This window comes from Capra hircus, chromosome 11 (genome assembly GCF_001704415.2).
Source record: "Capra hircus breed San Clemente chromosome 11, ASM170441v1, whole genome shotgun sequence".
Taxonomy (NCBI): domain Eukaryota; kingdom Metazoa; phylum Chordata; class Mammalia; order Artiodactyla; family Bovidae; genus Capra; species Capra hircus.
Window position 1 is genome coordinate 105560278 of NC_030818.1, and position 22499 is coordinate 105582776.

Sequence of the window (22499 nt, forward strand, 5' to 3'; positions counted from 1 at the left end):
AAGCTCCTGGAGATAGTGAAGGGCAGGCAAGACTGGCGTGTTGCGGTCCACGGGGTCACAAAGAGTCAGACACGACTTAGTGACCGAACAACGGCAACAACACCATCTTTGTGTTCAGTGACAGTGAAGCCTGGGTGTTGATCACAAATAACACATCAGACCTCATGTGTTTGTGAAATAACGTTAAAGGAACAGATGAACTGATCCCTGGGTGAGCCTTAGAAATATTGCACTATGTGAAAGGAGCCAGATGCAAAGGGCCGCTCAGTGACGGCGCTGAGCCTCGGGCCCCTGAGCACACGCTCACCAGCTCGTGGCCCAAGGCCCTGCACATGGAACGGCAGGGCACGGAGACACGGCATGGACTTGGGGACACACAGGCGTGAGGCACACACTCAGACACACAGCGCCACAGGTGCACAAGCAGCCGGTGTGGACAGCAGGAACCACGGACACACTGGACCGTGATCATCGTGGAGCCTGGACCGTGGATGATCAGCAGGGACCAGAAACACGTGGTGCAGACACTCCAGCCAGTCCCTGCCTGGGGACCCCTCACAGGCACCCGAGGCAGGGGCTCCCCGCCAGGGAGAAACCTGGGGCCACTAGCTGCAGTATTGGCCTGGGGCCGGACCCTGACCCAAGCACCGCCAGCCCAGATTCTGAGGTCCCCAGCTGGGTCTTTGAAGCTGCATATTCACCATATTGCCTGTGTTGGGTCACCCTGCCTTTCCACATCTGCTATATGATGGGGGGTCACCTCTGCCCCTCCACAAGCCAAGCTGGGAGCCTTCCCTGAGGCCCCCAGTCCATCAAGTCTGACAAAGAGAGCAGAGACGCCTGGACTGCCCACCCCACACAATTGCTATGGACATCCCTCTGACTCTCAAAACAGCAGTTTGGACAACTCAGCCAGAAGGGTCTGGCATGCGGCCTCCTTGGAATTGTTACTGCTGTCATGGGGGAGGGGTGGGGTGGGGCTCCAGGGAAAGGCCAGGAGCGCATTGAGGGAGGTTTGCACCTGCTTGCCCCAGCCCTGGCTCACCCTGGGCGGGCACACAGTCTCCAGGTCAGGCCCATGCCCAGGGAGACACAGAGCTATGGGCAGACATGCGGCAAGGGCAGCACCATCTCTAGGAACTTCTTTGTCACTGACTTTCCAGATGCTGACTCTTGCCCAGGAAGCTGAGGCAGTTGCCATGGATACAGCCTCCTGGTCTCAGGCAAAGGTGCCTCAGCCTCCGCCATGCTCCCCACTCCAGCCCCATCCTGGGCTGCGCATAGAGCGCAGGGCCCTGCACTAGTGACCCTGAGCCTGCTCCAAAGCATACAGACTCCGGGCCAGGCTGAAGAAGGGTCAGCCCTGGCAGGTGCAGGCCCTCAAGCCAGAGAGCACGACATTCACAGCTCACTCAAATAGAAACATCATAGCTGTCCACCTCATACCAAGGACACTCGGAGGTCAGCACCGGCAGTCCCATCACACAGAGGAAGAAACTGAGATTCAGACGGCACATCCAAGTGTCCAGGCTCCCGACCCAGGAAGAGGAGGAGCTGGGGCATGCCCAAAGCACAGGAAAGTCCAGCCGAATGTTCTCACCCCCTCCCACCCCTCCTCTAGGGCCAGAGGGCAGGTAGGGGCCACACAGAGCGGACACCAGGGGCTCCAGGCCCCCAGCCCGTCTGGACGCGGCCCATGCGGGCACTGGCTGACCACCGCCCGTCTGGACGCGGCCCATGCGGGCACTGGCCCTTGGACTGGCTGAAGGGCTCCGTCCAGCGTGAAAGAGGCCTGCTACTTTTGTCACTTGCAGCAAAGCTCTGGCCAGGGAGGCCTCACCCACTGCAGCCATGGACACCTGGGAGTGGCTGCCTTCGCGCCGCTGCCATCAGACCCTTATTTCAGGGTCGACAGTACACCTCCTGCACCCCTAAGGGTCAGGGTGGCTGGTGGTTACGAGCCTGGACTTGGGCTTAGTCTGGAATCTGCACTGGTTCCTGCAAAACGTCTGAGCTTCTCTCAGTGTCCAGTCGGTAAAGCAAGAGTGTCCCCTCCTCCCTGTAAAGATGAGGGGCCCTGCCAATGATGGTGGGCGGGGGACCTGGACTTCTACTCCACGAAGAACTGACAAAGCGGAAAACCCTGCCTCCTCACTGAGAAGGGTCAGAGACCCAGCCAAAACAGGGTTAATAAGAACCAGAGTCGCAGAAAAACATGTGGAGATGTCCAGGTTTCAATCATATCTCATTCATCAAAAAGCCAGGAAGACTTCAAACGGAATGAAAGAGGGCAACCATAAATCCTGACACTTGAGGTAACAGAAGCCCTAACATTTTCTGCAAAGATTTTGAAGCAGTTATGACAGCCTCTCCACAAACAGCCACTGACATGCTTGAAACAAACAGACAGAAGAAAGTATCCTGAACAAAACAGAGAAGAATTCAATGGAAATTTTCTAACTGAAAACTACCGTAGCCACTGTGAAAAGCTAAGAGGATGGGCTCAATGGTAGGCGAGAGGGAACGTAGGGAAAAGCCCTCAGGCCCAGAGACGGAGCCGGGGGCAGGGGAGGAGGGGCCCCCAGGGCTGTAAAAGCCGAATCGCAGGCAAGGGGAAAGGAGAGGAGCCTCCCACAAGCCATAATCTTTTGGGAGGGCCTGAAATATCCCCAAACGGAAGCAACGTGGCAGAGAGGCACAGAGAGCGACGCTTTTGGAAAGAACGGTGCTAACAGACCTGCTCAACGCAGAGCTCCCACAAGCCTTCAGGTTTTAAAAAATGCACTGTCTGCAATAAACTGAAGCTCAATAACTGATGTGTGCCTGTATGTACTCAACAGTGGGGCCACGAAATGTGTGAAGTAAAACCATGGCGATGCAAGGAAAGTAGGCAAGCGCAGTGCATGAACGGAGGCCTCAGCACCCACCTTGCCAGCGGACAGGACAGCCAGACAGAGGACCAGCAAGGACACAGAAGGCTCGTTCACACCTTCAGCAGAATCTAATCCACATTTACGGAACATGCCACACAAAAACAGCCATAAACATGCTCTTGCCAAGTGCCCATGAAACATAAACAAAGACAGACCACATCTTGAGCCCAATATAAACCTTACCAAATTTGAAATACTCAAAATCATACAGAGTGTGTTCTCTGACCACATGGAATCAAGCTAGAAATCAGTAACAGAAAGATACTGGAATATTTCCAAACATTTAGAAAATAAATAACACATTTCTAAACAATCTATAGATCAAAGAGAAGTCTAGAGAAAGTTTAAGAACACATGAAGCTGAATTAAACTGAAAATTAAACATACTGAAATGTGTGAGACACAGCTCAAGCGTGCTGAGAGGCGCCGCTAATACACCACGTGTACACGAGGAGAGAGAGACGCCTCAGACCACTGACCTCAGCCCCCAATACACCGCGTGCACACACACACGAGGAGAGAGAAACGCCTCAAAGCACTGACCTCAGCCCCCAATACACCACACACACAAACGAGGAGAGAGAGACGCCTCAGACCACTGACCTCAGCCCCTAATACACCGCGTGCACACATGAGGAGAGAGAAACGCCTCAGACCACTGACCTCAGCCACCACCAGAACGGAGAAAAAGAAGAGCAAAACAAACTCAGAGCAAACAGAATGCAGAAAGTAATAAAAATAAGGGCAGAAAATAGTAAAATTGAAAAAAAATTTTAATTATTGAAACTAAGAGTTATTTCCTTGAAGAGATCAATAAAACTGACAAACTCCTAGCAAGACTAACCCAAACCTCCCGAAAGAGAGACAGACTGAGAGAGAAGACATAAGCTACCAACATAAGAAATGAAGCAAGGGCTGTCACTAGAGATGCTGCACGTATGAGAATGACAAGGGCCACAGTGAACAACTCTACACACAGAGTTTCGACAATTTAGACTTAATGGATCATGTCCTCAAAAAAATACAAACTACCTCAACTTACCCAACAGGAAATAGACAATTCAAATAGCCCTGTAACTATTAAGGAAATTGAATCCATAAGATTTAAACTCCCTAAAGACAAATGTCTAGGCCAGCTGGATTCACAGTAGAATTCTACCAAATATTTAAAGAAGAATTCACAGCACTTTCACACAATGGCTTCCAGAAAATAGAATGGGGAAGAAACACTTCCAAATCCATTTTTGGAAGCCTGTATTATCCTGATATCAAAGCCATACAAAGACTACCCAAAAAAACAGCAAAACAAAGCAAAAACGGAACCGACAGATCAATGGCTTCATGAATGCAGATGCAGACACCCTTAAAAAGTATTAGCAAATGCAATTCAGCAGAATATGGAAGCGATTACACACCATGTCCACGCTCACTCCAGGAAGTAAGTCTGATTCAACACTCACAAACCAATCACTGTAATTCACCATATTAACGGGCAGAGGAAGAAAAGGTCACGTGAGCATATCAAGGTAGAAAGGACATTTGATAAAATATGACATTGACAAGTGGAGAAGGAGACGGCAGCCCACTGCAGTGTTCTTGCCTGGAGAATCCCGGGGACGGGGGAGCCTGGTGGGCTGCCGTCTAAGGGGTCGCACAGAGTCAGACACCACTGAAGAGACTTAGCAGCAGCAGCAGCAGACGTTGACAAGAGGAAAGCTGATTCATGACAAAAACTCTCAGGAAAAAAGGAATAGAGAAGAGCTACCTCAGCTCAATAAACAGCATCTACAAAACCCTACAGCAAAGTGAAAGTGCCCAGCTCTTTGCAACCCCATGGACTGTCGTCTGTGGAATTCTCCAGGCCAGAATCCTGGAGTGGATAGCCTATCCTTTCTCTAGCAGACCTTCCCGACCCAGGGATCGAACTAAGGTCTCCTGCACTGCAGGCGAATTCTTCACCAGCTGAACGGGGGAAACAGAACCCTACAGCAGACACGGTGCTTCACGGGAGGGGTATGGATGCTTCCTCCCCGGAAGCGAGGCAAAGGTGCCCACGCTTTCCCTCAGCGTAGCACTAGGAGCCCTAGCTGATGCAGTAAGAGGGAAAAGGGACGAGAAGGCGGGAAGAAGAAAGACCGTTCCGCTTGCAAATGGCACACTTGTCCACACAGACAACTCCAGAGAATCTTTAAAAAAATCTCCTGAAACTAACAAGTGCACTCAGCAGTTACAGAAATAAAGACAAATATGACTTTAAAAAGTGTATTGCTTTTCTACGTAGCAATAGCAGTGGACATTTGAATGCTGAAATTTTAAGTTTTACACCATTTGTACACACAAAGAAATAAAAGAAAACTTTTAGATGTGAATCTGACAGAACATGCAGGGCTCCTGAATCCCGAAAACGGCGAAACGCAGAGGGGAGAAACCAGTAAGGTCCGCGTGAACAAAGAGACATGCCGTGTCCACAGACTGGAAGACTCAACGCAGTAAAGACACTAATCCTCTGCAAATTAACAAACCGATTCTATACAACTCCTATGAAGATTTTGTATATATATTGACAAGATTATTCCAAAATTTATATGGAAACAAAGAAACTGGAATAGCCACAACAGTTTTTTAAAAAGAATAAAGTGGGGGGAATGAGTCTGCCCGATTTTGAGACTTAAATAGTTCTAGTAATCAATACAGTGTAAATCTGGTAGAGAGATGGACACAGATCGATGGAACAGAAGCAGACCCGTGTGCACACGGCCAGCTGACTTCTGACCGAGGAACAGAACACTTCAGTGGTGGAAACACTTCACAGCCTTTTCAACAAGTGGCACCAGAGCACCTGGATACCTACCTGCAGGCAGAAAACTAACAAAAAAAGAATCTCAACTGAAAGCAGCCTCACTCCGGAAACACTCACTCACTCAAGAACAGATCCCAGACTGGCATGTAAAACATAGAATCATAAAACTTCCATGGAAAAAAAAGTAGGAGAAAATCTTCATGACGTAGATCTGGCAAAGAGTTCTTAGACTCAAAACCACAAGCCCTATCTATAAAAGGGAAAACTGATTAACTGGACTTCATTATGATTTAAAGCTTTTGCTCTGCAAAAGTCCCGTCACAAGGATGAAAAATAGTTAACTACAGATTGGGAGGAAATTAACAATCCAATTAGAACCTGAACAGAATACCTGAACTGACACTTCACCAAAATGGAGATACAGATGGCAGACAAGCCCATGAAAAGATGTCCAATATCAGTGGCCATTGCTGCTGTTGCTACTAAGTCGCTTCAGTCATGTCCAACTCTGTGCGACCCCATAGACAGCAGCCCACCAAGCTCCCCCGTCCCCGGGATTCTCCAGGCAAGAACACTGGAGTGGGTTGCCATTCCCCTCTCCAATGCATGAAAGTGAAAAGCGAAAGTGAAGTCACTCAGTCATGTCTGACTCCTAGCGACCCCATGGACTGCAGCCTACCAGGCTCCTCCGCCCATGGGATTCTCCAGGCAGGAGTACTGGAGTGGGGTACCATTGCCTTCTCCTATCAAAGGCCATTAGGGGAATGCAAATCAAAACCACCATGAAATATCACTGCATACCCACCAGAATAGCTAAAATAAGAAACGGTGACAACAGCAAATGCTGGTAAGGAGATGGAGAAACCAGATCATTCGCACACTGCTGGCAGGAACGTAGAAGCATGTGAACAGGCACAGACACTCCGGATAGCAGTCTGGTGAGATCCTAAACCACCAGACATGCGCCGCAGTGCGGCCCGTAACCGCACTCCTCGGTGCTCATCAAGGAAACTCTCTTCACACGAAACCTGCGCGCAGACATGCAGAGCAGTCTTGTGGCTGACATTTCGAAAGCTGGGAACAAATCCCGTGTCCTCCAGCAGGTGGACGGTCAGGGAGACAATGGGCAGTGATGAGGACCAAAGTGCAGACGTGTGCAACAGTGTGGCTCCGCCAGCCTCAGAGAGCCACCCTGGTGAGCAGAGCCAGCCCCAAAGGCACGGCTCCATTAACCAGTGTTCAATGCTCGCGAGGCGACAAGGCAATGGACACGGGTGCTGCATCACGCTCGTCAGGGATTAAGGGGCAGTGAGGCCGGGGGCAGTGGAAGCAGGCACAGGAGGGCGACAGGGCGGGTCCTGCTGGGGATGGAGTTTCTGTGTCCTCACTGGGCCGGGGTCACGCTCTGGTTGTGGGGTCACGCTACGCACTCTCAGCACCCTCTGTGCATACTGCAAACCTGTGATGAGCTCAAGACAAGACATTTCATTTTTTACGAGGGGATGTTAGCAGTAGTATCCGGCTCAGGAAGGTCATGGGACGATCGCATTAGAAGAGCAGCCAGTACCCAGGAGACTCCACGGAAGAGCCAGCTTCGAGCTTCCGTTCCCCCTCCTGGTCTGCTCGCCCTTCTAGCCCCACCTGCTTGGTGTTTCGCCAGAGGGCTCTGCACCCATGTTGCCCACTTGCCAGGCCAGGGACCCAAAGAAGCACAGAAATGAGCGCACCACCCCAGGGGGCCTCACCCCACGGAAGGAGCCACCTCACGGCGACGAGACCCTGGCCACACAGGGGTCTCACTCGTGCCCAGGCTGCGCCCCTGCGTCACTGCGCTGCAGGGCTGGACAGTGGAAACACCAGGCCCCAGGACTGATCAGGAGATGGCAAGAAGGGCGCTCTCACTTCCTGCCCGTTCCCTGCCCCCACACAGCACTCGCAGAACCAGGGTCCCAGGCAGCAGGTGTGGGGAGGGGCCGCAGGCAGAGAGGGCGGGTGGTGCTGGAGGCCCCCTCGGGGATGCCCACCCTCAGACAGGAGGCTGCATGACACCCAGGACACCCTCTGACCCCCCATGGGCTCAGCAGTGCCCTCACCCAGCCCCTGCCCCAGTCCAGCCTACAGAGGGTCCAGGGGAGTGGGCAGCCCTGCCTTCAGCCACCTCAGTCCACAGTCCCTGCCGTCAGACCCCAGAGGCTGGTGACCAACCACGAGGAGTGAGAAAGGACGTACAGACAACTCACCTGGGCCCAGCACACCACAGACACCGCAGACCCAGACTGGCAGTCGCGCCGACGCCCGGGACCAGTCAAGTGCCACCTGCGCCCATGGGGGCCGAGGGGGGTTCCCGCTCCCCTGCTGGATTTCAGTCCCGCAACCCTCGCTGCACACTGGGAACCGGGGCACCAAGGCTCATCGGAGGAGCCTGGAGTCTGAGCTCAGCCTGTTGAAGACTAACCTGTGTCCCCCCAGATTCTTCTGTTGAAGCTCTGACTCCCAGTGGGACTGTATCTGGAGATGGGATTCTTGGGAGGTAAATGGTTAAGCCAGGTCCTAAGGATGGGCTTTAATTTAAAGGATTAATTTAACAGAACAGGAAGAGGCACAGAGACCTGTGTCTGCACACACAGAGAAGCGGCCCAGGAAGACACAGTGGGGAGGCAGCCGCCTACCGGCAGGAAGACTCCTTACCCAAGGCAGCCCTGCGGGCTCCTTGATCTTGGACATCCAGCCTCCAAAGTGAGACAGTGGACACCTGCTGTTTCGGCCCCTGACCCCCGTCTCAGGCATCTGTGCAGCACCCAAGCTAAAGGGAAGGTTCTGCCGGGGAAAGTCCATCTGTGGAACCGGCCAGGAGGGAAGCCCCTGGGACAAGAGCAGGGCAGAGAGGCCACCAGGCAGAGAAACACAGACCCACATCCCACCCCGCCGAAAGCAGCCCCAGGTGCATGGGCTCCGATACTCCGGGAGCAGAGAGGGAGCCACCAGCTGGCATGACGAGGGCTCCGAGAGGGGCTCCCCGGAGGGGCTGAGACCTGGAGAAAGTGGGGCACAGTGGGGCGGCCAGCCAGGTGAAGACAGGACACCCAGGGGCCTGCACAGGCGGCCTGCGGGGCGTCCGCAGGTTCCAGGTCTGTGTTACTCAGACGGGCTGTGGCAGGGGAGGAAGCGGCCCCTCCCAGCAGCCCCCCACCGCTCAGCCAAGGAGGACCTGCTCTCCGGCCTGTCCCAGTCCAGGGACTGGGACCAGCGCTGGCTCCATTAGCAGCCCTTCCCACCGCCTGTGAATTTGCAGCTCTGGGCTCGCCAGCGTGAAAGGGGGTGAGGGGAGGCGCCTGGAGGTGAACAGGAAGGCAGAGGCCAGGGCCCAGCCGCCCCACCCGCCTGAACAGCTGCAGGAACACCCACTGGCCACAGGCAAACACTCCCACTCCCACCAGGCATGAACTTGACCTCCCGTGACCTCTGCACGCACACCAGGCACAGGATACCCGGATAGATGAGCAGCTGCTCCCTGCCACCTCTGCAGAGGGTGGGCCTCCCTGGCAGCTCAGATGGCAAAGCGTCTGCCTGCAGTGCAGGAGACCCAGGTTCAATCCCTGGGTCGGGAAGATCCCCCGAGAAGGAAATGACAACCCACTCCAGTATTCCTGCTTGGACAGAGGAGCCTGGCAGGCTACAGTCCATGGGGTTGCAAAGAGCTGGACACGACCACGCCTCTACAGAGGCATGCCGGGCTCAGCATGCTGCTGGCACCAGCTGCAACCACCCCGGGGCCCAGCACCCAGGACCCTGCAGTGCAGCACAGCGGAGCTCCGGGCCCGAGGCCGGCAGCCTGCAGCCCCTGTCCTGCCAGGGTCACCAGGCCCTTAGAGCCGGGCGGAGGGGGCTCCCCTTCAGCGCACGGGGTGCCATCTGCAGGCAGCAGTCAGGAAGGGCCTGGCTCTGGCTCCCCACAGCCCTCCAGGAGGGGGTGAAGAGCCCTAAAGCGGAGGAAGAAGGGGGAGGGGAGCCAGGAGAAGAGATACTGAGAGGCGAGCAGTGGAGTGAGCCGCCCTCAGCGGACACCCAGCGGCAGAGGTGCGGACGGAGGGAGGCAGGGAGCCCCCTACCCCTGCCTCTGGTGCCAGCACAGGGCTGGCAGCCCAGTGGGGCCACTGGCAGGAGGCAGGCACCTGGGAGCCAGGCAGACACAGCGGCCAAGCCTGTTCTGAATTATCAGCGATGCCTCAGGGATGCTGCCTGGGGAGAGTTTAAAGATGGGGTCCCCAACAGCCTCCCTCTGCCGCTCCAGGGGCCACTGGTCAGAACTCAGGCCCCTCCCCTGTCCCAGCAATTCCCAGCCTCAGGTGCGGATAGAAGAGAAGGTCCAGCAAACCCCAACCTGAGCAGGCACCAGAGACCCGCCTGTAGGACCACATCACGGGACAGAGGAAGAGCCCACACAGGCGGCTCCAGCCCCAAACATGAGCTCTAGAGTCTGAGGTCATGGGCCGAGGTCAGTCCGCCTCCAGACCCAGTGTCACCGGGCACTTGGGGCTAGGCACAGTGCCCTTGGCTCCCACTCGTGGGCACAGGCTCACTGCTCACCTTGGCCCTCACCTGCTGGACCCCTCCTTGCCCAGGGTGGTATCCCCCAGGGCCCGGCCTGCTGGGACCACATTCCCATGCCCTCCGGCAGCAGCCCCAGCCAAGCCCAGGTGCTCGGGAGGCACGGCAGGGCGTGGACACAGACCCCCCTCCCTAGGCAACGCGGGAAGCTCAGGCCAGCGACAGGGGACCCTGACTTCTAATTACATGTCCTGGAAAGAAATCCCAGCTTAATTTGGAGTAAAATGAGACGCTGTGGTTAGAACTGTCCGCAGGGAGATACCTGCCAGAGCTGGGACAGACCTCCCCTCCCCTCAAGGGAAGCTCCAGGCTGGGCCATAACTGGCAGGGGACTCTGGGCCCAAGTCTTCATGGTCTGAGAGGACCCTGCCCCGATTCCCAGCTGCAATCAACCCCTCGGGACCAAAGGCTAGTCTGGGGGCTCCCTGGGGGATGGGGAGTGCAAAGGTGCAGGGGTGGGCTCGGCAGCAGTTAGGGCAGGCAGGCCGCATGGGTGCCACACGCAGGGTGCCAGCAAGTGTCCTGAAGACAGCCGAGCGGCAGTGCCCCCCACAGCCCAGCCCTGCCCCAGCCCTTCCTCCTGGGCACTGCTCCCCACCGGCAGCACCCCACCCAGGTCAGTCCCTGCACCCAGAGCCCCAAGCGGCCCCCAGGGCCTCCCAGCGTCTCTGTCCCCTGCCCCCTCCCAGGTTCAGGGCACCCTGAACCCCCTCCCACCTGCTGCTCTGCTCAAGGTCCTTACTGAACCCCACGAAGGGGAACTTCACCCCCACCACCCAGCTTCCTGCTCATCACTGCACTTCACACCCACATGGACAGGCTGCTTGTCGCCTGTGTCCCCGGGAAATGCAGCTCCAGGGCCACTGCTGTGTCCCTAGCAACCAGGGCACTCGACAGACACCTTCCACACGAACGAGGGGATGGGCAGCCAGCCAGAGGGTCAACGTGAAGAGAAAGGAAGGTGACCAGCCAGGGGAGCCCAGGAGAAAGCGAGAGGCCGTGCTGCAGCGTCCTCACTCACTCTGCCCGCAAGCCCATCCCTCCACCGCACGCCGCCTGTTTCCCATGCCAGGCTCAGCTGACAGGCATGCAGAGCACTCTCGGCCCATTCCTGCTTTCTCATCTGACAGCCCAGCGCACACACTGGGCTCCACCTCTGGGGTGCTGCAGCCCCGGAGACGTGAGCGTGGACTCCAGGGTCCCGGCTGCAGTCCCGGAGAGGTGAGCGTGGACTCCAGGGTCCCGGCTGCAGCCCCGCAGAGGTGAGCGTGGACTCCAGGGTCCCGGCTGCAGTCCCGCAGAGGTGAGCGTGGACCCCGGCTGCCCTCGTCCACCCAGATGTCGCTCCGGCACTCCAGCTGCGCCGCCGCCGTCCTGCTCCAGGGCCATGTTGCGGCCCCTGCCTGACAGAACCTTCTGCCCCTCCCCGCCCTCCCACCACGGCCCAGTTCTCTGCCCGGCTTTGCTGAAAAACTCCCCGAAAGGCGGAAGAGCTGCCCTGGGTGCCCACCACGGGCCCTCCGGGCCTGCAGGAGCCTCCGTGCAGGCCATCCGTGAGGACCCTTCACCTGCAGGCTGCCTGCTGCTGCACTCGGCAGCCCACCCTCCCCGCACCCCTGCTCGAGAAGGACGTGTCCCTCCTCCCTAAAACACCAAGCCAGCCACCTCACTGGCCAGCCACCACCTACCAGCTCTGAGTCCCCAGGCTCACCCCCGGACAGCTCCTTCCCCAGACCCCACCTACCAGCTGAGTCCCCAGGCTCACCCCCGGACAGCTCCTTCCCCAGACCCCACCGCTGGGGGTCCTATCTTATCTCGAGCTGTCACCTGAGTTCTGGTACGGACACCGTCAGCCGTGGCCTCACACCACACAAATAGAGGGTACAGCCCCTCACTACAGAGCCTACACCAAGCCGCAGCCGGCCAGACCACACTGCGTTCTCCCCAACCCCTTTCCTACGTGGGAACGTGAAGCCTGTACTGTCAGTGAGGCGTGGTCTCCACAGCACACCCGCCTCCAGGCCCCACGATGTGGCCACGAGTCTGTGCCCTCTGCCCTTGCTGAGCCTCTGGGCACCTAGAGGAAACAGAAGGGCCAGGGAAACCAGGTCCCCTGAGAACACAGCCCGCAGAGCAGGGACCGGGGGGTCTTGCTCACTGCTGTGTCCTCGGCTCCAACTCTGAATAAACAGCAATCAAGGGATGACCAGTGGGCGGGGCAACAGCAGACGAGGGCAGCTCAAGTGGCCGGAAATGTGCAGACAGGGGACTTCAGCCAGGACAGCCCCTCCCCCGCTCCGTGGGCAGGACTGGGCGCTGCATCGCTCTCCCCCAGCAAAGCCAAGGGTGTGCCCAGGCACAGCGTACAGGCGAGTGTATGAGGGTAGGCAAGGGTGCCCAGGCTCTACCCAGGCACAGCGTACAGGCGAGTGTATGAGGGTAGGCAAGGGTGCCCAGGCTCTGCCCAGGCACAGCGTACAGGCGAGTGTATGAGGGTAGGCAAGGGTGCCCAGGCTCTGCCCAGGCACAGCGTACAGGCGAGTGTATGAGGGTAGGCAAGGGTGCCCAGGCTCTGCCCAGGCACAGCTTACAGGCGAGTGTATGAGGTTAAGAAGCTTCCTCAACACAGGGTAGGGCCACAGGCCGATCCAGGGCACCTCCCACGCCCGCATGCCAGCCCCAGAAGCAGAAGCAAGCCCAGCTGGCCTCGGGGACAAGTCAGGCTTCACCAGGCAACATGGCCTTCCCTGTTCACCATGGGGCTTCCAGCCCTCTGAGTGCCAATTAAGTAAACCCCAATTAAAAACAAGAAAGTAACGAGGAGCAATGCCCCCATGGCTACCCACAGGCTCCTCAGCTCAGGAGGGTCAGGCTCTTCTCTGGATTCCCCAGGCCCAGCACTCCCCCCAAAACAGACAAGGGCCCCTTCTATCATGCACCACACATACACATATGTACACAAGCGTGCACACACAGCTGTGCACACACACATACATGTGGGGGCTCAGGTGCACGCGTGTACACATGCGTACATGTGTGCACGTGTGTATACATATGTGCACGTGTGTGAACAGATGTACATATACAAGTGCACACATGTGCGCATGTAAATGCGTGTATGCATCTGCACATGCATGCGTGGACAGATGCACGTGTGTGCACTGCTACACATGTGTGCACATATGCATGTGTGTGCATACACACAGTGCAGGCATATATGTGTGCACGCATGCATACACACGTGTACACACGTGCACGTATGCACACACATGTGCACACATCGCCAGTCCCCAGGTGCTGCAAACAAGAGCAGAGAGCAGCTCCCCCACACGACTCTGGGCAACATGTGAGCCCCCATGGCACACAGACCACCTTCCCCACCTGGGGGCTTCCCTCCCAGCCCAGAACAATCCCTGCTGACAAGGCGCAGAGAGAGGGAGCCTGGAAACCATCAGTGCCAGCTCCCAGCCCTCCTCTCACATTGAGAGCAGAGACTTCACGACCCAAACAAGAAGCACAGAACAAACAGAAAGAGAAAGGCAAAGGAAGGGTAAGAGAGAGAAAGCAAAACTCCTGAAAAGGAGACACATCGAGAGGCAAAGAAATAGAGAAGATGAAGATGAGATAAAAGAGCAGAGACACAGAGAAGCTCAGAAATGGGGAGACAAAGGCCAAGAGATTAAGAAAGGGAGAGAGAGAGAGAAAGAAGGGGAGACAGAGACACAGTGAGGGCGGGGACGGATGGGGCGCACGTGAAAGTGAGAGAGATGGAGAAACAGATGGACTGAGGCCAGCATCTCCAAGCCCAGGCTGGGGGGCACAGTTACGGTCTTGGGACCCTTGGGATCCCTCAGCTGGGGCTCCAGAAGGTGAGCCATCCTATTCTCTCCTGTGCCCAGGAGAGTGGTCAACAGGCAAGAGAAAGCAGCTGTCCTTGGAGGTCTCCCAGCCCTCATGGGGGGACCAGGCTCCCTGAACCTGGAATCAGGATATGTTTGTTGGAAGACTCAGGGGTCCTGCCAAGGGGTTGGTGCGGACCTCCCTGCCATGCTCCCAGCAGCCCAAACAGCACCATGGACAGCATCCCCAGGGGCCGGTCCGACCACCCTCACCAGCTCCCAGGTGGCTCGAGCACAGAGCACCCGAGTTTCAGTAGCCCATTAATTCAGCAGACATTCCCTGACCCTCCTGGGGGCCCGCCCCGAGCTACGCTCTGGGGACACTAAAAAATAAGACGTTCACATCCTCAGGGACACGGGTCTAGAAGGAGAGAGACGTAAACAGCCCGTAACATTTGTCGACAGCCCACACAGTGCCCAGTGGACTACAAGGCGTACCCTGCCCTCCAAGGGCCCACACTTGCCACCACGCCCCATCAGTGGGACCTCAGAGGGCTCTCTGGACAAGCCCCTGTGGCCGCCTGCCCTCAGGCAGCAGACGGGTGTGGATGGTGAGCACCACACGGCAGGATGGCACGCCTGCCAACAAAAGGCTCCCTGCCCCCTTCCCTCCTTGGTCACTGGGGAAAATGGCACAGATTAGGAAGTCGCCCAGCCTATTGTATCCAGTTTCAATAGTGCCCATCTGATCAGAGCTGGTGACAGGCTGGTGCCACAGGTGCAAAGACCAGGAGGGGAGCTGAGGCATGAGGCCCACCGGCCCCTCGGTCATCTCCAGGGAGAGACCCTCTGAAAGCGAGGCACCTCGATTCCGGCCTGTGCTGGGCATGCCACTGCTGCTGCCACCAGCGGCACCCCAAGCAGACCGAGAGCTGGCCTCCGGGGACGGGGCAGGGGACTGAGGGGGCTTGCTGGGAGCCCAGCGGCCATGCAGCCAAGTCTGTTTACTCTCACAAGTAGCACAGGAGCCCTGGCCACAGCTACCTGTCCCTTGGAAGGAGAGTTCTGGGCCACAGTGGGGCTCCAAGCCTCCCTGGGACCACAAGGCTCCAGGAGGAGTGGCTGCAGTCCCTGGGGCGGGGCCTCTGGGACCTGGGCTGTGCAAACAGGTTTCTGGAGCAAACTCCAGGCACTTACCCCCACCCCAGCCAGAGGTGGAGGGCAGCCCAGAGCCGGGGCAATGGCAGCTCAATCTCAGAACAGGGCAGAAGCCCTGAATACCATCAGGCAGGTGGAGAGACTGAGGCCCTGAAGGCTGGGGGCCCTGTGATGAGGAGGCTTTCTGCCCACTCTCCTCCCCCTCCCCGGCCCAGCCTCAGGTGACTTTCTGGATCTCCTGGATTGCTTGGGAAACACAAGCTGCTAACTATTAGAGTCTATTTGAGAAGGACAGTGGGGGATGGGACACTGATTAAGCACCTTCCTGGAACCAGAAGCTGTGACTACAGAGACACAGCCTCACCAAAGCACAGCACCAGAAGCACGTGTCCACGAACGCTTCAGGCAGGAGACTCGGACACACACGTGCGCCCCCAGGTCACGGGGCGAAAGAGGCCAGGCTGCAGCCCAGGACTTACAAAATCAGGCCCAGAGCCCTTCCTGCCCTGCGGACCTGACCCAGCACCAGCAGCTCCACAAGCAAGCTCAGCCGAGGACTAATCTCCTCGACGGCCCCTCAGCCAAGATCACACCCAGGATCTTCCCGGGGAAGAACAATGCCTGTCCACAAGCACCCACCCATGAGGACCACCGAGAAGCACCAGCCCCCAGTGTGGACACTGCTGCCCAAACCCACTCCATGCACAGGGCACCCAGGCCCAGCACCTACCCCGTGAGGACCACCGAGAGGCACTGGCCCCCATTGTGGACACTGCTGCCCAAACCCGCTCCATGCACAGGGCCCCCAGGCCGGCACCCACCCCGTGAGGACCACCACGAAGTCCATGACGTTCCAGCCGTTCCGCAGATAGGAGCCCTTGTGTAAGGCAAAGCCCAGCGCGACGATCTTGATCCCCGCCTCGAAGCAGAAGATGCCGATGAAGTAGGGCTCCGTGTCGTCCTAGAAGCACAGAGCAAAGTCACCACCACCCGGGCGCGGCCAGCAAGGCCCCCCAGCCCTGCCATGACACCCCCGACGGTCCTTTCAGCACGGGCCTCGGTGCTCTCTGCCCGGCGCCCCCAAGGCACAGGTGGCCCCGTCCCCAAGGCCAGTGACACCCAGTCACGTGAGGAGGGGCTCCCTCCCCCGACACCCTGCCGCAGAGTGAGCAATAGTGTCAATAACAGCACGTGAGGGCTTCCTGCAATCGCCAGGGCAGCCCTCTTATACCACCCCACAGGCACTGGGCACTGCTATCCCCCCATCCGAGGGGGAGCTGAGGCGCAGAGAGGCCAAGAACTGGGCCACAGACTCGCAGCTTGTCAGAGGCAGAGCCAGACTCCAGCCAGAAGTGACCTGGGTCCCACCCTGGGCTGGAACCACAGCAGGGACCACGCCCAGCTCCCTGGAGCACAGCCCAGGACCCACTTGCTCACTCAGTACACACCTGCTGGATATTCAAAACAAGCACGTTCTGGGGCAAGCAAGCACGGCGGGCCTCAGGGAGCCTCTGGAGGGCAAGGCATCCAGCTGGGTGATGGGGACAGGAGTTCCGGGTGGAGATGACAGAGAACAGAACTGGGACAGGGAGGGCACAGAACCCCAACGGCCCGGGCCCGCCTGGTGCCGAGCACATGAGGACGGGCTGTGGGGACTTGGGGAGCACTGGGACATCACACGCTGGGGGCGGGGGGCAGGCAGAGCCTCTGTGCAGGTGACCCTATGAGCTGGACCAAGTGGGCACTGCAGGAGGAGGGCCAGCAAGGGCAACAGCCTGAGCGCAGACCACGGACCCAGAAGGGGACAAAGAGGAGGCAGGCAGGTCCTGCTCTCAGGACGGTGGGACCCGCCACCCAGAGGCTGCTCGGCCAGGGAGAGGGCTGGCCTCCGGGCCCAGGCGGGGAGAGCCGGGCTGACTCCCGTGGGGCTGCCTGTGCCCTCCTCGCCCAAGGACCCTGGCCTCTAGGGCTCTCACGTCTGACCTGGGGAACCCTCAGCCTGGCCTCCTGGCCCATGGCTGCTGGTAGCAGCGTGCAGCCGAGGCTGCTGCCCCCAGGGACCAGGCAGTAGATCGTCCACCATAGCCCAGCTCCCCCATCTTACCATCCTGATGCTGACTCACGAGGATATTCCCTCCCCAACGCTTCTGGTCTGGTTTAGTCAGAGGGTCCCCTTTCCTCAAGAGAAGAGGCTGCCGACCACCTACCCTGAATAAACACGGGGCCCCAGCAAACATGTTCAGAGAAACTCTGGGCTTGCGGGAGAAGAGCCGGCCAACACGAGGAGATGGGGTGGGGCCCCTTCCCAGACCCCTTGCCCCCAGCCCCACCCCTGACTACACTCGGCAAGGGCTGGCTCGGGGGAGGGATGAGACTGCGAGCTGGGGGCTCCAGCTAAAGGCCACGTGGGAAGTTGACGGGTGGGTGGGAAGCAGAGCTGTGGAGGCCCCACCCCAAGGCAGGCACCTCTGCACCACGAAGCCCCTCTCAGCCTTCGGCAGCAACACCAGCCTCCAGACCTGATCTTGGACCACCACTGCGCCTGCTCCTCAGGCCCTCTGTGTTCAGCCTCCATCCATCTCAGGGCCGCCAGGCCTTGCCGGGGTGAGCACATTCTGCTCAACCCCCAACCCTTACAAGTGTACAGACCCCATTACCACAAAGCAAACTGTCCCTCACGTGTGAGGCTGGATTTTCGCTGGCCCACTCAAGCCTGCCCCCCAGGGGGAGGGCCCGAGCCCGACTGCCGTGCACAGGCCTCCCTGCCCCTGCCACCCCCAGCCTGCTTCCCTCTGGCCCCACCCCTGCCACGCCCTGTGGCCTGGCATTCGAGGCTCCCTACCAGAAACCCCAGTTTCCTCTGACTTTCACCCTCTTCTCCAGCTTTCAGAATGGGCACCACCACCAAGCCCACAGCAGGTCAGGGACCCCCCACCGGCAGGAACCTGGGGCACAAAGAGGGCGAGTGAGCCTGTCCGGCTCCATGTCTGGGCAGGAGTCACCCACGGGGACCACCCTCCACTCTGTCAGGATGCCCTTCACAACCCTCCCCCTGCAAACCCACGAATGAAACCCCTCAGCCATTCTTGTGCCTGCAGAAACAACCGACCCAAGAACCCCCATCTCTTGGCTGACCACCCTGGCTGTCACTTCTTTGCCTTCTCGAGGTGCCCACCCAAAGTAGAGCAACCCCAGGGCAGCCTACTCTGTCTCCTCTGCTTCGCCCCTTGGCCTGAAGTTCAAGGCCAAAGCCGAGCACAGAACAGGCTCTGCTTCATCGATGCTTATCTCTGCTGAAGTAAAGGAAAGAAGTATGGAAGAGCAGTCGCTCACCAGAATGTGGAGAAAAGGGTTCAGCCTCTGGAGTGTCTCCTTCTTTGGGGACCCCAGGACTGCAGCACTCTCCAGCCGGGCCCCAGGCTCCCCCTCCAGCCCCTGCATGTGCTTTTCCTTCTCTCTGCTCTGAAGCTCAGTCTCTCAGGCCCCAGTGAGCCCACATCAAGCCCGGGCAGAGGGGCCAGGGCAGCTGGGATGCTGGGGGCTAGGAGACATAGCCTCACCTTCAGAATGGGGCTTGCCTCCTCAAGCAGCACCCTGCCTCTTGCCTCCAGATGTCCTGACCTAGCACTCTGGTTCCTGTGGGCTCAGTGCTTCAACAGGGGAAACACGGGGTCTGGGAGCTCCTGGTAGGAGCAGATGAGAACTATGTTTGGGGATGTTTGGGAAGAGAGCCTGGGAAGGAGTGCATCCCATGGGAAGCAAAGGCCCCACAGAGAAGGAGTCCCAGGCAGAGCCAGAGAGGGAGATAACCAGGGCTGCACCTGGGCCAAAGCCCACCACAGCCCTGGAGGGAAAGGGGCAGCCTGGCATTCCAGACCCTGGGCCACCGCGAAGGCCCCTCTCCCGTGCCAGCATCAGCTCTTAGCTTCTTAGCTGTAGGGAGAGCTAGTGTCACTGGGCAGAGCAGCTGCTAGCTAAAATGGGCTCCCTCGAGCCACCAGCCCCCAGCAGGGGCTGGGCGGGCTGCCCCATTCCTCCTGACCCTTGAGGGAAGTGTTAGCTTCCCAGACCACCCAGTCCGAGGGAGCCGCCCCTTCACGGGTCCTGAAGAGTCGCGGAATCAGACAAGGTGCCGCCACCGCACGCCCCGCCCTCAGGCCCCGCCGCCACAGCACTCACCAGCCGCTCAGACATAGGCGTCTTGTCTCCGTCTGGGAGGTGCTGCTCCAGCGCCAGCACGATACAGTTGGCGATGATGGTGGCCAGAATCATGTACTCAAACGGAGTGCGTGGGTTAAGGACTGGCCAGGAGGCGCCAAAGAGGAGAGGCGAGGAGGCCAAGACCGGCAGCGCGCAGTGCAGCAGCCGGGCCCGGCCGCCTCCAGAGGGGCTGAGAATGACCGGGTCCGGAGCCCACCCCAGCCTTCCCGCCCCCATCCTCCCCCATCCTCCCCCATCCTCGGGGCGCCGCGAGGACCGCCTCCGCAGTGGCAGCCGCCGGCCCCTCAGCGCGTCCCCGCGGCCGTCAGCACCGCGGACAGCGCCCCCTTCGCGGCTCCGCCCGACTCACAGCCCCTCAGCACGTCCCCGCGGCCGTCAGCACCACGGACAGCGCTCCCTCCGCGGCTCCGCCCGACGCCCGCTCCCCGAAGGAGGGGGCCGTGAGCCCCCCGCGCGCGGCGGAAGGACCCCGCGCAGGCGCACACTCCTACCTAAAGACACGCAGCCACATGTACCTAGACAGGCACGTGAACACCCATGTACTGAGAGTCCCGAGCGCACGCACGCGCAGCACTGGGTTCACGCTCTGCCCTCACACACTCAGGCACCTGCAGTCAGGCGCGCGCACGGGCTCGCCTCCACCCGGCGCTCACACCTACACGGACACCGATTCGCCCTCGGGTGCCCTCCAGGCTGGCCACGCGCTCTGCGCTGGAATCGAGGGAGGGAAGGGACGAGCTCAGGGGCAGGGGGCTCCGCCCAGCGCCCACCCCGCTCCCGCGGCCGCCGCCACCACGACCACACACAGACACAGAGAAACACAAACACGCACGCACACGCGGCGCGCCGAGAGGGCCCGGAATCCGCCCCGCCCCCTCTTCGCCGAGCGACCCGATGCGCCTCTCCCCAGAGCGCACCCTCCTCCAGCCCCGGGGAAGATGGCCACTGGGCGCAGCTTGCGACCGGCCCCCTCCCAGGCCCCCGGCCCAGGCCGCCCCACCAGACCCCGCGAGGCGCAGACGCCGGAAGCCGCGCCCCGTCCCCGTTCCCGCGACCTCCGGAGGCCCTGGGCCCCCACCCGGCCCGGCGCCCGGCAGGATATGGCCATTCGGTGATGCGCTTGGCATATTTGCGGACGACGTTGTCCTCGCTGAAGACGAAGAGCGAGCGGTTGACGGTGAAGCAGTTCTGCTTGACCGGGATGGGGTTGTACAGCGCCATGGTCCGCGCGCGCTGTGCGATCGACTGCTTGTAGAGGACCCGCTGGCCCGGCTGCAGCCCCCCGGGGCCCGGGCCGCCCGCAACGCCGGCCCCGCCGCCCCGCGCCCGCTCCCCGCCGCCGGGGCCCCCATAGCGGCCGCCCAGCTCGTCCCCGAAGCGGACCATGGCTCCCGGGCGCTGAGCGCATCCCCCGGCCCGGCGGCCCCGCGGGGATCGGAAGGCGCGAGGTGCGCCCTGCGCTCTAGCGGAGCAGCCGCGGAGCCGCCGGACCCGCACCAGACCTCACCCAGCCGGCAGCCGCCGCACCCGACTCCGCCGCCCGCGCCACGCCCTATATGGGGCCGGTCACGTGGCGGCGCCAAGCCAATCCGCGCCCGCCCCGCCCGCCCGGATCGCGCCCGCCCCGCCCCCAGCTGGCCGCCCCCGCCCTGTCCCCTAGCCCCGTCCAGCCGCCGGCCCTGGGGACCGCGCCTCGGCCCCCGGGTCCTCCCGGCTGCGCGGGAGCGGCGAGTGTGCGCCCTCCGGGCTTCCCGCGTCGCTCCCGGCCAGCAGCTGACCATATGCTGCACTGGGCAGCTGAGACGAGGAGCTGGGCGGGGCTGAGAGTCCTCGACGGCCAGCTGAGCGGCGCAAACGACACCCTCCCCGCCACCCCCCCCCCCCGGAGGCATCGCCGGCTCCGAGATGCTGCCGCCCAAAGCGGGGAGAGGGAGACCCTCGTTCCCCAGGTTTTCCACACTTCACTCCTCCCAGCGGCCACATCGCCCACTCCCCTCCCCCTCGCTGTGACCACCGGGCTCTTCCAAGAAGACGTTGACTCCCAGGTTCTCTCCTGCCTTCATTTCAGGGTCTTCGGCGTCAAAAGAGAGGATGCTGTCAACTCCTGGCTTCGGGTTTTCAGAATGCACAGCCCCCTCCTGGGCCTCTCCTCCCTCAGCCGTGTCCTAGACCTTCCCATCAACACACTGAATCAGCTCCAAAACCTCAATTCAGAGATTCCTGTGTTCCACTATTCCCTCTTAAAGAGAGCTTGCTATTCAGGCAGCATCTCCACCAAGCACTGTTAGATGCAGGTGCTAAGCTCCCAGCTCTGCCTTCAGGGAGCAGGTGTTCTTATACGAGGGCAGTGCTCACACAGGGCTTACTCGTGCCCAGCCTTGCTCTCCTGGATTTGCACACTATTTGCTCATCTGGACCTCACAATGTTCAAAGAAGAAGCCTTTCCCGAATCAGCGACAGAGGCGGTAAGTCAGGCGTCCCTCCCACCGGTGCATGAACAGCCAGTCAGCACCACCAGGGCACTGGCAGCAGGGCTGTGAAGACAGAATCGGAGCAGGGAGGACGGCTTTCAGGAAACGGTCCCTGAGTGGGCCTGAATGTGAGATGAGACAGGACGCTGAGTGCAGACTCGGGGATGGCACCCTCGGGGCCAGGCAGACTGAGGTCTGGCCTCTGGCTGCTGTTTTTAGTGTGATGGGAAGTCAGAGGAGAGTTTGGAACACACAAGTCGTCATTTGACTCCTTCTCTAAAAGGGTCCCTCTGGCTGCTCAGTGGGGAGCAGACTGCAGGGGTGCAGTGTGTCATCACCTGGGCTGTATTCAGAGGTAAGCAACCCGGCTCCCAGGTGTCAGTGACCATGCAATATAGTTTCAACCTCACTTAACCAAAAGTCACAAAGCACACCATTTCAGGAACACAGATTCCCCCCATCTCTCTTC

At 59.5% G+C, this 22499-nt stretch overlaps 1 protein-coding gene across 2 annotated transcripts in view; it reads right to left on the reverse strand.

The window, feature by feature from the left end:
* Window positions 1–21070, reverse strand: part of CACNA1B (calcium voltage-gated channel subunit alpha1 B) — a 217778-nt gene extending 196708 nt beyond the window's left edge. For both annotated transcript variants that reach the window (XM_018056199.1, XM_018056200.1), the window contains exons 1-3: window positions 20662–21070; window positions 19518–19623; window positions 16160–16299 (exon numbers count right to left, since the gene is read on the reverse strand). In XM_018056199.1, coding sequence (XP_017911688.1) covers window positions 16160–16299; window positions 19518–19623; window positions 20662–20945 — 530 coding nt within the window. In that variant the 5' untranslated portion in view covers window positions 20946–21070. The remainder of the gene's footprint in view (window positions 1–16159; window positions 16300–19517; window positions 19624–20661) is intronic.